Genomic DNA, 17,396 nt, shown 5'->3' on the forward strand with positions numbered 1-17,396 from the left:
TTGGCATCTCAGACACATGGCATCAATGGAATACAATCATTTACGGGTAACAAAGTCACTCTGTAATGCAATATTTGAAAATCAAATGCTGTTTCAAACAATTTGGCCACTGGTGTCTAATTTCTATCTGATCTGCAGGCTAGAGCCAATACTGGCACAGTTATTAACACTTGCCAACAGACAGCCAAATGACTTTTTCCCCTTTCCTTTTTTCTAATGTTCATGTGCAACCAACAACCCTTCTCCCATGAGTGTACCTTCTTTCTTCCAGCTCAAGAGACGTGGGCCTACTGCCTGAAGCTATTTTCTAAATGTATTCTACAGTTCTTTGTTTCACTGCCAAAGTGTAGATGAGAAAGACTAAGTCTGTATGTGTGCAGTAGTGGGCTTGCTGTGCCAACTTACAACTCTGCAGTGTACTGAGGGATATGATCAGGAATTTTCGTAAGCCTTTGATTGGAGCAGTCCACAGTGGTTCCCTCGCATCGACATTTTTCAGGGCAAGCAAGGTCCAGGAAGCAGTCTCCACTGAGTTTGGATCTGTAATCCTCTGTGCCTGCAGATTATTTGAGTCAAAATATGCAGATTACTCAAGTCGGCAAACAGAAAAACAGGTATTTTAACAGGAAAAGTAATACTATGTAAAGAGAGTCAATTAACACGCAAGAAAAAAAAGGTTGATTTTTAAGACCATACTGAAAGCAAAATTTCAAGAAATTATAATACTGTACCTAGATCTTGAACTAGATCACAGTAAAGATAAGTCCCAAAAGAGTACAGGTAACATTTACAAGCTGACCTTTTAATGCAGGCTCCTTCTGTTGCAATTTCTACTACAAAGCTAACTGCCTTCTCACACTCCTGTAGCTAGCTCATAATGTTGCTAAGCTTTATCTAATTCAATTTAGTGCTCCCACCTGAGCCATTTGTTTGAAATAGTGAGTGGAATTCAAAAAGACTGAATACTTCCAGGCCAATTGGAACACATCTGGTACAGTCATTACATTTGTTCTTTCACTTGCTTTTTCCTACATCAATCTTTGCTTGTCTTTTTATCCACTTTTCTTTATGAGAAAATTCAATCAGCCATGGCCTCAATACAAATGTCATAAGATTGGTTTCTAGCTCTGAAAGCCTCTGTCTGCAGAACTACCATCCTGAGCTTTGTTGGTCTTCAATCAGAGAATAAGGATATACTGCCTCTGTCTAAGATAGTTCTATTGTCTCTCACTTGGCATGCTGTAGAAGGCATACGTGACGCTCCATGGTGCTTGACAGAACCATGTTTTATTCGTACCTTGCAACCACATGGTTAGATCAAGCACAACGGAAAATCCCGCTCAGTTTCAGAACCGCATCAGCTAGGCCAGGTAAAGGTGTGAGGGAAGATAGTAGAGGAAAGAAGGCAAAGCATTCTACTGGAAGAGGTAGAGAATGTAGTAGTGGGGAGCTGGGATACAACAGCATTAGTATAAACAAGGGTAACATTGTTTTCACAAACAGTTAATGTACAACAGAACGACTACTGTGAATGATATGCTGAACACAAGCAATACACATGCCTACATGAAAGAATAGCTCTTTCTCAATCGGATATTGCTCAAATTCAGTATCTGACGTCACTAGCCAACTAGGCATTACTGAAAACCTGATATGTTGGGGCACACGAAGGTATGGAGAAGGGTGGGGAGGAGAAATTTGGGATTGAACGTTGGATGGCTTCTTACAGGCTGCCAACAGGTTGAGTGTGAGGCATTAAATGTATCAGGATAAAGGAAAATAATAGTCGTGGGGGTGTGGTTTGGGAGGGGTGGGAGAGAAGGGTAGAGTGTGTTGGACCAGATCTGAAAGAGGGGCAAGTGAACGTGGGCAGAGGTTAAGTATCAGGTAGCACACAAATTTGTACTTACAGCCAAAATGGTGAATTCCTGCAAAAAGTAAAGAAGCACAGAAGGAAAAGAGAGACAGAGCGATTGCATTTATATTCAGGAAAGCAAAGAAAGCAGCCAATCCACTTGTGCTAAGACGGCAGAGCATTAGCTTTTAATTAGGTTAAATAAACTAAGTTGTTTATGGGATAATCTCGACTATCAGATTGTACCCAAATAGCGCACAATGCTTTGGAGATTCAGCAGACAACAAACCTAACTCCCCAGGAAGAATTACACATTGTCATTGTACTAAACCCCCTTTTAATTATTCAATCAATATGCTGAACACATTGAACTATAGGCTTGATTTTGTCTTCTTGATAGGATTGGTTCTCCAACCTACTGGTTGGAAACCCAATGGGAAACCTGTGGGGAGGGTGGGGCATGACCAAATTTAAGTGTCAGTCCTTCACTGGCAGTTAGGATCTTGGTGATGGATGTCCAGCCACTGAGAACTGCCAATCAATTAGAGGCAGGCAGCTTTCCATAGCCCGCCAACACCACTGGGAGTGGCTGCTGTCAGTAATGTACCCACCAGAGAGGTCTAGGATCACTGAGGGACCCAGACCACAGGTGAGCGAGGCAGGTTGGAGGTCACAGAAGGGAGATCCTGGTAAAGAGCGTGTGGGGGGAGGGGCAGGAAAGGTTTGGATTCATGAGCAAGGAGTCAGTGGACACTCCCTTTACCAATGATGCGTTCTTCGATTGTGGTATAAAGGTTTTGAAAGAGGGACTCCCTGGGGGGCTGCTGGCAATCCAACAGGGGGGTTTGCTGGGCGATCTTCAGGAGGTGAATACTAATAAAGGTGAACCACTGAGCCACTACAAAGTCTTGGCAGAATGAGAGATAATGGTCTTTAAGTGGCTCGTTAATAGGCTTAACTAGCCAGCGGTCAGGTTCCCAAGATCAGCCCCCTCCTCACCACTAAATTAATGGACATCAGTTTTCCTGCTGGCAGGAATGAGATGTGTGGCCTATCCCACAGTTATGAGAGCCATCCACCTATCCACTCTGTTGGCTCCGTTAAATCTGCCTCAATGATGATGTTCAAAATAAAACTAAGTGTTTAGATAATGAAGGGAACTATAAGGAAATTTGTGAAAAATATTTGAATTTACCCAAGGCTATGATGTGTGCCTACAGCATGTAATTATTCCATTTAATTTATTGGATACAGATATTTAACAAATACTGTCCATTTAGAATCCATTCCTTACACCTCAATAATAATGTATTTAATGAAAGCAGTTCCTATTCTGAGTCTCAGCTATTGCATGAGCATTTATTATTCAGCAGTTGCTGTTGGGACTGGTTGAAACACGTATATAGGCTTCAAGCTGGCAAATGAACCTACTCGCACGACATTACATTCAAACATACATATCACAGTTTATCAACTGACATATAGGTTAGGAGAGGAAACAGCTGAAAGAGTCAATGAAAGTGTGTTTGGGAACAATCTAATCTTCATTAATTATAGCAACAAAAAACACAGCTACACAGTTGCCAAAGGTATGAAAACGTGATGAAGGGTGATTCTGCAATCCAGCACTCTGAGCGGGAAGCCTAGTTGACAGGTAACCTTCTGAGGAAGTGGTAAGCAGACAGTCTGCAATTTCCCAAGACAACATTCCTCTCAAGTGCTACTCGTCACTTGGAGTATCAGACCTCAGAATCTACCCCACTTTCTGCTCAGTGTATCTATGCTTTCACAAGAGTGGTTGAAAATGTGAAGAGTTGAATCCCCTCTAATGCCTACTACAGCAAACTTTATGGATACTGTCCCAGTGGGGATGCTGTATGACCTTCACTTGCCACGCTGCTGCTTGTCTATATGAAATATTCAGCATTAGCCATGGCTCAGCTGGTAGAAATCTCATCTCTGAGTCCAAAGATTGAGTTGAGGCTATCACTTAATGGAGACTGACACCCCAGTGCAGTACTGAGGGTGTGTTGCACTGTCAGAGTGCCGTCTCTCAGATGAGGTGTAGAAGACGAGGAAGAGAAGGGGAGTTACCCCAGTGTCCTGGTCAATATTATCCCTCAGCCAACATTAGGAAAAAAACAGATTACATGGACATTATCTCACTGGTGTTTGTGGGAATGAACTACTGTGTGCAAATTCCAACAATCCAACAGTAACTATATGTTAGTAAAAGTACTTAATTGCCTGAAAAGTGCTTTGGGATGTCCTAAGGTTGTTATGGGTGCTATATAAATGCAAAATGTATTCCTTTTGTTGCAACAGCTCATGGGAGAATTGTCAATGTATCAGCAGACGTTTTGTTGTCAGTCAACCTCCTGAAGAAATTTCACATCAAGATCACATATATGAATAGTTAAACTGATTGTAGCAATTGTCCATATAACTGTGGAAAGGAGCTGTCCGGAAGCAGACTGAGGATTTCTTCTACACACCTTATGGATGACAGATTTTGATGAAGAATGAAAATACACCTTTGGAAAATGAAAAGGCAAAGTGCTACTGAAGCATTTTCCACCCCTCTCACAAAGTAAACTTTGAAATCCCAGCAAACTGCCCAGCTAAAATGAAATGAATACCCAAGAAGGAACTCTCTAATAAAAAGGAGCCTGAACTTAGATGAAAAATCCTTCCCCAAAGGGGTTAAAAATATATTGTGATTCTTCACTTTAAAAGGGCTTAGAAAAGAGGTCTAACAGCGGAGCTTCTGTCAATTCAACATCCCTCACACTTGTACAGCACTGCTAATGTAGTAGAATGTCCCAAGACACTTCAGAGGTGTAATGAAAAAGGGATGGTGAGCCAAAAAAGAGAGATATTTAAAAAAAAGTAAGTGAAAACATGGTCAAAAATGCATTTTAAGAGGGTTTTTAAAGCATGATTTAAAGAAAGAAGGAAAGATTTCCAGACCATGGACTAAAGCCCATGAATGAATGGCCTCAGTGATAGGGATGAGCTGGGTGGTGGGGAGAGTGTAGGGGGTGCAGGAGCTGCACTAGAGACTTGAGTCAGATGAATGGAGAGGTCAGGCTGTGGCACCTTAAAAGGATTCACATGAAACTATGAAAATTTTAAAATTGAGATGTTGGGGTATCAGAAGCTAATGTAGACCAGTGAGAACAGTGAGGGGTGAGGAGGGAAGCAGGTATCAGCATTTTTTGACAGAATTCTACCGCCCTGCATGTTACAGAATCGGGGCAGGTGAGGGGTGGTAAACAGAAATGTCTATTGACCTCGGGCAGGAATTTTCGGTCTCACAACCGTAAAATCCTGCCCTTAAAGTCTGGAGATGTCAAAGGCATCGATGGAGGTTTCAGCATCTATTGGGTTGAGGTAGTGATGAAGATAAGTGATGTTACTGAACTGGGAATAGACTGTTTTGTAAGGAGGCTGGATAGAAGCTCAGATCAGGGCTGGGATTCTCCAACCTCATCCGCTGCTGGAATTCTCTGGTCCTGCTGCTGTGAATGGAGAGTTGGCTAAACACCAAATTCTCTTTCACAAAACTCTGCGGATGCTGGAATCTGAAATAAAAACAGAAAATGTTGGAAAATCCCAGCAGGTCTGACAGCATCTGTGGGAAGAGAATAGAGCCTCTATTCTCTCCCCACAGATGCTGTCAGACCTGCTGAGATTTTCCAGCATTTTCTGGTTTTTCTTCAAATTCTCTTTCTTGCCGGCAGCAATGGTGTATGACATAGGAGAATTCCAGCCCAGGTTCCAACATTCCATATTGAATAACCATTGCGAAGACCAAAAGCTTTCAACCACCACCTCCCACCTCACCTTTTACATCACCATTGGCAACTTTTTTCCCTCAACCATCCCGGCACCATATTCAGGAAAGTTTTCTCAAACCTTTATTTCTCTCCATGCTGCTCGTATCCTTCAAGATCATGCTTAAAATCTATCTCCATGGCCAAGCTTTGATCACCCTTTCTGATATTTCCTTTGCCTCTCTGTTGACTGCACCGCTATGTGAAATGCCTTGGGCAGTTTATCTACACTTGGAGCACTATACAAATGCAAGGTATTGCAACTATTCCAAAACAGTTCCCTTCGCAGGCACCTTCAAGATTCTGACAAAACAAAGTAATCTGGGAGCAGATAATTCACGCAGTTTCTCAAACAACAAACGACGCATGGTTTTGTTGCTACCCAAAGTATTTTCCTGCCTTTGGGACACAGCCTTAATTTTATTCATCTCAGCATTCAGTGGATTAGTTTATGATTAGAGCACACAAGATTATTTTCTTCTGGTATAAGTGATAGTGATAGCTTCCAAAGTGCCAGATGAAATAAACCTCACTTCCTTCACCAAGCGAACTGCAACAGTGAAGGTCAGATGATGTTGCGATCAGTATTTCTCACCTAGCTTTAGGCATTTGCTCTATTCCCTTTCCAGGTAATATGAACAAAAATAATTTTGTTGAAGCAATAATGTATGAAATGCAGCAACAAATGTTTAACTCCACTAGAACTGGAATTAATCATGTGCTATTACCCTCAATAAATGGTGACCTTAGACCAGAAGTGAGAGTTAAACCGAAGAACAATAAAAAGAACTCTGATGCATGGCAACTGCATAGCTGACACAAGGAAACATGGGCTTAATGATTCAGCTACTTGGATTAAAAGGTTTCATGCAAAGCTCTTAGTAGGGGCAGATTCAACTACTGGAAGAGGAGGAAGAGAACTACATTGCTGTCTATTGTGAGATTCATCCGGATCACTACTGCATGCAACACTCCACTAGATCCTAAGGGAAATCCACAGCTGGTCAGTTCTGCTGCAAGACAAACCTACCTGGAATGAAATATTGTTCTTTCGCTATAAACATAAAAAAGAGAGAGAGAGAGAGAAAAGACAGAAGAGATGCACCTGAATGTTAGCAGCTGAAGGAAAAAGAAACAGTTTATTTCATTTTAAATCCACAGGTTGCAACTTGTCAACAGTAAAAAAAGGCAAAAGCAAACAGCACAAGACTGCTGCAGTTATCACCAAATCAGAAATAAAAGTTAAAAGCTTCCAAGAGCTTTAATAATTCACAGCACAACAGATGAATTTTCAGAATCCATAAGAAAGTAGCTCCCAGCCAAGAGAGTGTAATTAATATTACTATATATATATATTTATAAATAAACAGTAAAATTCCAATAATCCAATTACCTGAGCAGCGGAACTTCTTGCTCTTGATCTGTCCGATCCTCTTGTTTGCAAGCCGACGAGGACTAGTGCAGCGGGCGCCGCTGGTTTCAATGGGGTTTGCATGGAGATAATCCGCAAGCCATTTCAGATGGCAATCACAAATAAATGGGTTCTGCGCCAAATGCCTTTTATGAAGATTAACAACAAAAAAAGGAAAAAAAAATTAAACAAAAAAAGTATTGATTCTGTCAGAAGAATATCCAGAAGCGCAAAGAGCTCTTCAAAGGAAGAGGTAGAGTAGCTAATGGTTCCAATTGTTAGTTGCAGCTGTAATGCATTTACTGGGACCCTGATACATTAAGAATTTACAATGTGTGACTTAGCATTCAATACAGTGACTGCTAGCCCTGCATCAAATTCAAAACTGCTTATTACCTGAGTGGATGAGATATGGTAGAGCTGCAATGCTTCCTACTGAATTATTTAAGGCAGACTGGAGCTGTGAAGGCGTACATTGCTTTCATTACCAGAGATGTAATAGCTGCATTATTCATGTATAACTTGTATTATTAACTATGGAAATAATTTTTGAAAATAGAAATTATAAGCAACATTATGAAGCAAGTGGTTACCTGGGGAAGGGTAGTTTAAAATTATGAAGTGGAGAAAACACAAACAAATAGCTATTGAGGTTTATGTGACTAGTAAAATAGATAGGCTTTTCTGTAGTTGCATTGAGGGATCCAGACTGCCTCCTTTGTGCTAGGGAAAGGACATCAAAATGTAGGTGCAAAAGGTTCTGGAAAGACAGTGTGACCAGCGAAAAGTTCCAGTTCAAGTAGGAACCATTGGCATAGGCAATGGCAGGATGGAGATTTGCAAAGAGAGCTAAAGAGGTTAGGGGATGTTTTAACAGGCAGTATGTTAAATATAATAATAAAATGATTAAAGCATGAATTTGATCAGATTAAAACATAAAGACATAACAGTTGGTGTAAAAGGGAGGGATGAACATTTCTGAGACTTTGATGTCAAATCTCATTGCAGAGGCAAGCTGTACAAATGGGACAAGCTTCACCTAAACTATGTTCTCAGAGACGTCAAATGGAGAACTCAGGGATGATCTAAGCCAGTGACTGTCTCAAAAAAGCAACTTACCCAGCCTCTCCCAGCCCTCCTAATTCCCGTACATTTATCATGGCTAATATAATCCACCTAACCTACATATCTTGGATACTAAGAGACAATTTAGCATGGCCAATCCAACTAACTTGCACATCTTTGGACTGAAATGTAGGGAAATGTTGAGGTTCTAAATATTGAAATAACAGATTTAACAACCACAATAACAATACAACAACTTAAATAAAGTGTGCCAAAGGGCTGAACGAGAACAATACTAATAAGAAACAGTGAGCCATATAAGGCTATTCAGCCTATTGTGTCTACACTGAATGAGCCATTCTCCTGCTTTTTCCCTGTAACCGTGCACATTTTCCTTTCCAGATAACAATCCAATTCCTTTTTGCATGCCTTGATTGAACCTGCCTGCACCACACTCTCTGGGGGTGCATTTCAAGTCTGAACCACTCATTGCATGAAAAAGTACCATCATATCACTTTTGATTTTTGCAAATTATGTCAAATCTGTGCTCCCTCATTCTTGATCCTTTCACGAATAAGAACAGCTTCTTCCTGTCTACTCTGCCTAGATCCCTTATGATTGTCATCACCGCTATCAGAAATTACCTCAGGATTCTTGTCTCTAAGGGAAACAGTTCCAACTTTGCCAGTCTGCTTTCTTAACTGAAGTTCCTCATCCCTGGAACCATTCTCATGAATCTTTTCTGCACTCTCTCCAATGACTTCACATTATTCCTAAGGTGTGGTGCTACTAATCACAATATTTTAGCTGAGGCTGAACTAGTGCCTGATACAATTATAACGTAACATAATTGATTTTGTACACAATGCTCCTATCAATAAAGCTTAGGTTACGGTATACTTTATCAACTGCTCTCTTAACATGTCCTGGCATCCTCAATGATTAATGCAAATATACACCCAGGTTCCTCTGCTCCTACATCCCCATCATAATTGTACCCTTTATGTTATATTGTCTCTTCATGATTTTCATATTTTGCTGCTTTGAATGTCATCTGTATCTGCCTGCCCATTCCACTCCCTTGTCTATATCCTTTTGAAGTCCTACACTATCCTCCTCACAATTCACAATCTTACAAGTTTCATATCACCCGCAATTTCACATCACCCTCAGTCGAGCCCTGTACCCCAAGATCTAGATCATCAATATATCAGGAAAATCAAGGGTCACAACACCTGGGGAACTTCACTACAAACCATCCTCCAGATCAAAATACAACCATTGACAACTATTCTTCGCTTGGTCACTCAGCCAATTTGATACTCATATTGCTGCTGTCTTTTTTATTCCATGTTTCATTCTAATTTTATTCACAAGCCTACTTGAAGCACTGTATCAAATGCATTTTGGAAGTCCATGTACACCACATCAACAGCATTGCCTCAATCAATCCTCCCTAATACCTCTGCAAAAAAACTCCAGTGAATTAAACATGATTTTCCCTTAAGAAATCCACTCTGCCTATCCTTAATTAACCTACATTTGTCCATATATCAATTAATTTTGCCCTGAGTTACTGTTTCTAGAAGTTTCCCCACCTCCAAAAGTAAACTGACTGGCTTGATAGTCATTGGGCTTATCTTTTCACCATTTTTTTGAACAAGGGTGTAACATTTGCAATTCCTCAGCCCTCTAGCATCACCCATGAAGCTATGGAAGACTGAAGTATTATGGCCAGTGCCTTCATAATTTCCACTCTCACTTCCCTCAGTATTCTTGGATGAGTCTCATCTGGTCTTGATGCCTTACCAGCTTCAAGTACAGACAGACAGGAGAAAAATAGTTCACAGGACCAAGGCAATTGAAAACATGCCAATGTTCAAACAATTAAAATTCCCACCAGGACACAGTGCATATCTCAGACAAAACCAAGAAACAGGGGAGAAAATCATGTACTTTTTTTAAACTGTAAAAGTATTGTAATTTATTTCATGCATTATTTTTACATTCCCACAAGATAGAAGCTTCCCATTCAGTCGGAATACATACAAAGTCTGGATGGCACGCAGAGGAGCAAAAGTGCCTTTGGCAATGGTCTGTAGCTTGTTGTCATAAAGAGAGAGAAGGTTTAAATTATGGAGGTCCTGAAAAGCATCCACTCGCAGGCAGTTAATCTTATTGGCATTCAGCAACCTGTCAAACAAAAAAATGAACATTGCATAAAATACATAAACACCTTCTGCATAAAATGTGAACAATTCGAATCAGAACAACATTCACAACACCTGTTTCCAACAGATTTCAAACAGCTGGAAGGGAAAGTCATTCTTTCACATGTGTAAGTGTTTTATGATACAATTTAACTTTTATTTCCTGTTATTTCGATGTCTTAATGTTTGCATTCTTAAACCCTGACTTTGTTCCACCTTAATTTTTTTTAATGTCTTTACATGTAAGCTGTCAGCATCAATGAACTGTTATGGGTGATATTTAGGATCAGTAAAAGGTGGTCGGATAACAAACTCATTAATCACTCAAGGGTGGATTTCAACCATGCAATAGCAAAAGTCACAAGATAGTGAATCAGCTGCCTATAGTATATCTTTCCTGTTGATTCAATGGAAATAAGAAACCGTCTGTCAACTTGTTATCACCCTTCTAACACTTTCGAATAAAGTCAAATTGACCTTCAACAAGTGTTCACTTTCTAGAGTGTGTCACATTAAAATAAATAACACTTTGAGTTAACTTCAAACTAATCCGACATCAGGAAACTGACAAGAACAAATGGATTGCTGGTTTCCACTGACTTCAATAGATAGTAAGGTCAGATCGGATGCAAGACTGGCATTGTATCCAACCTCATCAGCTTCCTGATGGGCCTTTGCAACAAAAGACTTGATCTGAATTGATTCCTTCTCTATGATCATTGACACTGTAGCTTTATGCCTGGCCAACAGATTATGGTTCATGTTCTCACACAGAAAAGCACAATCAAAACCTACTCTAAGCACCTTTCAAAAACCATGCAAACTTTATCAAGGAAAAGCAAGTGTCAGGTCCAGTGTTTCAACCTATGTTGCTGTTTTGGGGCTAGCTTCGATGGTCCTTCCTGGCACTTTTCCAGTCTCCTGATCCAAATCGTACAAAAGCAAATATATCATTATAGACTCAGGAACAATACAACTTATACAGAGAGCTGTGACTCTTGAACAGTTATTTTTAAAAATAAGTCCATTGGAGATTTCAAGGGAGAATCTGAAGCATAAAAGTAAAAGGTGCAGATAAACTCCTCTGATTTTTCACACTGACATAAATCGTGGCAATATTCTGCTTCCTCTTTTATTCTTTCACGTTGTATAGGAGCCCCTAAGCTGCTTACGCAGATAAAACCAATTAAAGCTCAACATTCATTCATTCTTAGGCTAATCCCAAACAATATTTTCAATAATCAAAGTTTAATTAATGCAACATGTAAAGGTTAATACAAGACTAAAGCATGCAAATTACCAATGACATAAATTCTATTTATTCACATATTGCTTCTTCCTATAATATTCCAAGGCTGACAGTTATTTCAGAATTCTAGCGCACAAAATCTCAGTGCAAAATTCCAATTGATCACCAAAAGATTCTATGCAAAGGACTGGGTATATTTTGCTGTTCCCACCTCTGGTGTTTTTTGAATGAGGCTGCTACAGGGAGTGGTGACATCTAACTGATCACCAGAGGTGGGTAACCAATGATGCCTATTAAAGTCACTCTCTGGATGCTGTCTAGAATTTTCCAGATGGTAGGTGGGCCCTCCTCAGTAAGGCTGAATCCTGGCCGATGGATGGAGGTGGTTCTCTAGGCTGGTGGTCCAGCGAATTCTCTGTTAAATCCAACCCATTCACCTACTTCCCTCCATCCCCCAACTATGAATGAGAGAGGGGCAGAGCTGAGACCATGAGCCATCCTGTAGAGGGATCTCCCCTTCATAATGACGATCTGGCAACTATGGTCATTGTTAATTTTTAAATATTACAAATGTCTTCAGAGGGCACCCCCAGCTTGAGGTGCTCTCTTGTTCCTCAACCTTCATCAGCAGGGACCACTTCTGATGTTGGGGCTGCTGATCTTCCAGGGCTGACAGCTTCATATTAATCCTCCTGACTTAGGAGCCCAGCCGCTGTCCTGAATAAATGACGAGGGCACCTGAAGCGACACTTTTTTGGCCACCTCCTCCAATCTCTCCCTTTGGGTCTCCAAACTGTAGATTCCTGGCTCACATTTCATCCAGACAGCATGTTTAGGACCTGGGAATGAATATCCAACCCACCATCTTTGAAAACATACTGTATCCAGAAAGATTTGGAAATCAGATATTTCCTAACACATGTCGGTGGGAGTCTAATTTGCTTCATTTTTGCCCCATTCTGCGTGAGAACTAAGATTGCTATCCACAGAATGCAGATGAAAAACTTTCGTAAGAAGTCTCACAACACCAGGTTAAAGTCCAACAGGTTTATTTGGTATCATGAGCGTTCAGAGTGCTGCTGTTTCATCAGGTGGCTCCTGATCAAGGAACAGCACTCCGAAAGCTCGTGATACCAGATAAACCTGTTGGACTTTAACCTGCTGTTGTGAGACTTCTTGCTGTGACCACCCCAGTCCAATGCCAACATTTCCACATTAGAAATATTTCAGTACATGAATTCACTTTCAAACGACTGACCTGAAGTCTCTTTTCGGTCGTACTTTCTGATGGATTGGGCTGTTACTCATAATCTTCAGCGAACCCAAGTTCATCACAGATGATGTCTGATGAATGTACTGTCACCAGAAATTTTTGCTTAATCTAATTCCACATTCTTACCTGTGATAGAACTTTCAGTAGTTGGAATGCCAGTGCCAAACAGTAGCCAAACCACAAATGTCTCACTGCGCACAACACATTCCACGACAATGATTTTGGACAGATGTCCGTTTTTGTTTCTGTCTTCACGGAGGAGGACGTGAATAATTTGCCGGGTGTTAGAGATGGAAAGGTGGTAGGACTGGAGGGTCTTAATGACATTACTGTTACGAGAGAGGCGGTGCTCGACAGACTGGAGGGGCTGATTGTGGACAAGTCGCCAGGACCGGATGGAATGCATCCGAGGGTTCTGAAAGAAATGGCAGAGGTGATAGTGGATGCCTTGGTGGTTATTTTCCAGACGTCGCTGGATTCCGGGGAAGTGCCGGAAGATTGGAAAACGGCTAATGTTACGCCGTTGTTTAAGAAGGGTGCCAGGCAAAAGGCAGGGAATTATAGGCCGATTAGTTTAACGTCTGTTGTAGGTAAAATGTTAGAATCCGTCATCAAGGAGGAAATAGCGAGGCACCTTGAGAGGAATTGCTTGATAGAGCAGACGCAGCACGGTTTCGTTAAAGGGAAGTCGTGTCTGACAAATTTACTGGAGTTCTATGAGGATGTGTCTAGGGCAGTGGATAGAGGAGAGCCGGTGGATGTGGTCTTTCTTGATTTTCAGAAGGCGTTTGACAAGGTACCTCACAAGAGGTTTTTGCAGAAGGTCAGGGGACATGGAGTTGGGGGTAGGGTGTTAGTGTGGATAGAGGATTGGTTGTCAAATAGGAGGCAGAGAGTGGGGGTCAATGGGTGCTATTCGGATTGGCGGATGGTGACGAGTGGAGTGCCCCAGGGGTCGGTGCTGGGGCCTCAGCTATTTACCATTTATATAGATGATCTGGAGAAGGGAACCGAGTGTATGGTGTCGAAATTTGCTGATGACACCAAGATTGGTGGAACGGCAAATTGCGCGGAGGGTGTGGAGAGTCTACAGAAGGATCTAGATAGGCTGGGCGAATGGGCCAGGAAATGGCAAATGGAATTTAATGTTGGCAAGTGCGAGGTGGTCCACTTTGGTAGGAATAATGGTAGGAAGGACTATTACGTGGCGAAATACTGCAGCAGGTGACGGTGCAGAGGGACCTCGGGGTCCTTGTGCATGAGTCGCAAAAACCCAGCTTGCAGGTGCAGCAGGTGGTCAGGAAGACGAATGGGATGCTGGCCTTCATAGCGAGGGGGATTGAATATAAAAGTAGGGAGGTCTTGCTGTGGCTGTATAGGGCATTGGTGAAGCCGCAGCTGGAGTACTGTGTGCAGTTTTGGGCGCCGTACTTACGCAAGGATATTTTGGCCTTGGAGGGAGTGCAGAGGAGGTTTACTAGGCTGATACCGGAGTTGAGGGGGTTGAGCTATGAGGAGAGGCTGAATAAACTAGGCTTGTACTTTTTAGAGTTTAGAAGAATGAGGGGAGATCTCATTGAGACGTATAAGGTGATGAATGGGATGGATAGGATAGAGGTGGAGAGACTCTTCCCGCTCAGAAAGGATAGTAGGACTAGGGGGCACAGCCTCAAGATAAAGGGGGGGCGGTTTAGAACGGAGTTGAGGAGGAACTTCTTCACTCAAAGGGTGGTGAATCTCTGGAATTCTCTGCCCGTTGAAGTGGTGGAGGCTACCTCGCTAAATATTTTTAAGACGCGGGTTGATGGGTTTTTGATAAGAGAGGGGATTAAGGGTTATGGGGAGAGGGTGGGAACGTGGAACTGAGCCACGACAGATCAGCCATGATCTTATTGAATGGCGGGGCAGGCTCGAAGGGCTAGATGGCCTACTCCTGCTCCTATTTCTTATGTTCTTATGTTCTTATGATATTGAGTGTGCTCAGGCTCTACCTCAGAAACAAAAACAAAACAGCAGAATCTGCTTGCAAGACCAGTCAACTCAAGGCTGACACATTCTTCTGTGGCGGGAAGGTTTGTTCAGCACGTCTTCGAAGGTAAAGATCCTACTAGCATAACAACAACACCACATAAATTTCTTCACAACAAATCCTTGGTACACAACTCCTGAGGCAATTACAATGATCAGCTCAAGTGCTGCATTGTTTGAGAGGTGTTTTGTCGGTGTGACAGTCCATTGGGCCCTAAATTTCACTCATATGGTGAACAGGCAAAGTTGTGAAAATTCTTGGCTTGGCGCATCAGCCTATAGAGAAACAGTCCCAAATGGCTGGATTTTCATTTTAGGGAGAACGACTGTGTGCTGGAGGCAGGCCTGCTGCCCCTAAAAACAGTGCCAGCTGTTAAACAACCTGTCTCAGTGCTCTGTCCCAGTTGTAATAAAAGTAGTTAGGTCATCTGGCTCTCACCCATTTCCCATGCCCCATCCATACCAATTCATGGTCCTTTACCCACCCATGGCACCTCATACCCTCTTTGCCAATAATTTGCCCTTTATACACTTTCCCATGACCCCTTCACCCTTCCTGCCAACATATGCCCTTCTGCCTATCTTTCATTCTAATCTACATTCCTCTACCCAACCTCTCGGCCCTTTAATAATCCCAATGCCCACAAAGTGCCAATTTATGCCAAAACACCCCCATCAACCTACCCTTTGCCCTTACATCCTCCTTGCCAACTTCCCCAGTATTCACCATGAGCAGAAATTAGGAGCCATGCTGAGATGGAACAAAGTTCTCAGTATCTATTACAGATTTAATTATATTAAAAAACACTCATTGATAAAAGCTCATTCACACATTTAAATACCTTCGAATGCTTAATCCCTTAGAAAATCAAGGCTGCAATTCTCTGGCTGTTCACGCCTTGCTGCCATTGCCAGGGAGAACAGAAAATGTGGCGCTCATCCAACTCTCCATCCACTGCAGGAGAACCAGAGAATTCCTACTGCAGGTGAGGTAGGAGGATCTGGCCCCCAATGTTTGTATTCAAAGCCCCACAGGCATCTAATCACTGACAATCGCTTGGAGTTATTAATTAAACTGTGAATTTATAGCCCCCACTGTGATAATAATAGGTTGTGGAAGCAAACAAGCAGAATTAATATCATAATGATGGCCCTCAGGTGAATATAAACTCCTATTAAAATGGCAAGAACCATTTGTTTTTCAGTTCAGAGACATAGAATGCCAGTTTCTTGTTCAAAATTTATAGAGCAGGTGATTTAAATAACTTAGCAACTTGACAGTTCCACACACTTTATCCACCCTTTCGTGCACATTCATGTCTACTCTTAACATTTTTTTTTAAGTCATACAAAATCAAACAGATCTTGCCGCAACAAAAGTAAGGTCCATTTGAATTCTGCACTGAGTTCAAACTGCCTTGTTGGGTTTGGGTTTCTCATGTGTGTGAATGATATCCCACTCACTTCACACTACTGATAAAAATAGGATCCATCAGAAATGGGTGTGGGACTTTGTGATGTAAGATAAGACTCCATTAAGGCATGGAGTCTCCCCAACTCTTTAAAAAAGTCAAGCCTTGGTTTTATAGTATTTTTAGACATTAAAACCTGGATTTTTGCAATGCTAGGGAGCCTCACAGTCATTGTAAAATTGGCAGAAGAGATCAATGTCTGAAATCTCACCCCCAAGCATGACATTTATCATTTCTGCAGGCAGGAATGGGAGTGGGTTGTGTTTAATGCATGTGCATTTTACAGAGGCAACTGCACATAAAAATCAGAAGCTGTCTCCGCTCATTCTGAATTTTGTGACTTAGATATGTTAGAAGCAGGTCTGAATTTGGCCGAGGTGGAGTACCCATTTGGAGAGGTCGGGTTGCCCTTTGGATATGGTACCAGGACATTTTTAGGAGAGGAAAGCTGCCTTTTTGGAGAAGTAAAATGACCTTCGGGAGAGGTACATTAACCTTTGGGATTGTTAAAAGTGGATGTGAGCATTTGTAACAAAAGTAGATAAATGCATGGGAAAAATCACAAGATCTATCAAGCCAAACTACTTAAAGTGTCTAAAGCAACTTTCAAGCTGACAAGTCATTTAAAAAAAAACCTGCCCTTTAAATCTTTGGAAAAACTGTGAGGAGCATTAATAATAATCACTGCTTGTTATTCACTCTGTTGAGATAAGCTTGAGGGATGCCATTATCGGATTTATACTGCATAACTGATCTCACAGCCTTTCATTATAACATTGGGGTGCCTTCCATTTCAGTTTGAGTTGCAGCTCCAAATGGTTATAAAATCTTAAAAGAGGACTGATTCTCAATGCTTGCTTTTCTACAGGATTAAGGACTTGAATGAAATGTTTTCCATTATAAGGGATCATGTAGCTGAAGGAATGTGAATGGATTTTTATAAATGAGTGTTTTTTTTAAATCAAGTCTGCAATAGACATTGGAACTACTTTATTG

At 41.5% G+C, this 17,396-nt stretch overlaps 1 protein-coding gene across 5 annotated transcripts in view; it reads right to left on the reverse strand.

The window, feature by feature from the left end:
- Nucleotides 1-17,396, reverse strand: part of slit2 (slit homolog 2 (Drosophila)) — a 408,776-nt gene that overhangs the window by 94,343 nt on the left and 297,037 nt on the right. For 3 of the 5 annotated variants that reach the window (XM_080189571.1, XM_080189570.1, XM_080189565.1), the window contains exons 13-17: nt 10,218-10,361; nt 7,085-7,248; nt 6,722-6,745; nt 1,911-1,928; nt 406-556 (exon numbers count right to left, since the gene is read on the reverse strand). In XM_080189571.1, the coding sequence (XP_080045697.1) occupies nt 406-556; nt 1,911-1,928; nt 6,722-6,745; nt 7,085-7,248; nt 10,218-10,361 (501 nt within the window). The remainder of the gene's footprint in view (nt 1-405; nt 557-1,910; nt 1,929-6,721; nt 6,746-7,084; nt 7,249-10,217; nt 10,362-17,396) is intronic. The other 2 variants (XM_080189579.1, XM_080189584.1) reach the window with 2 other exon arrangements.

Source organism: Carcharhinus amblyrhynchos, chromosome 1 (genome assembly GCF_965287045.1).
Source record: "Carcharhinus amblyrhynchos chromosome 1, sCarAmb.v2.hapA, whole genome shotgun sequence".
NCBI classification, from domain to species: Eukaryota; Metazoa; Chordata; class Chondrichthyes; order Carcharhiniformes; family Carcharhinidae; genus Carcharhinus; species Carcharhinus amblyrhynchos.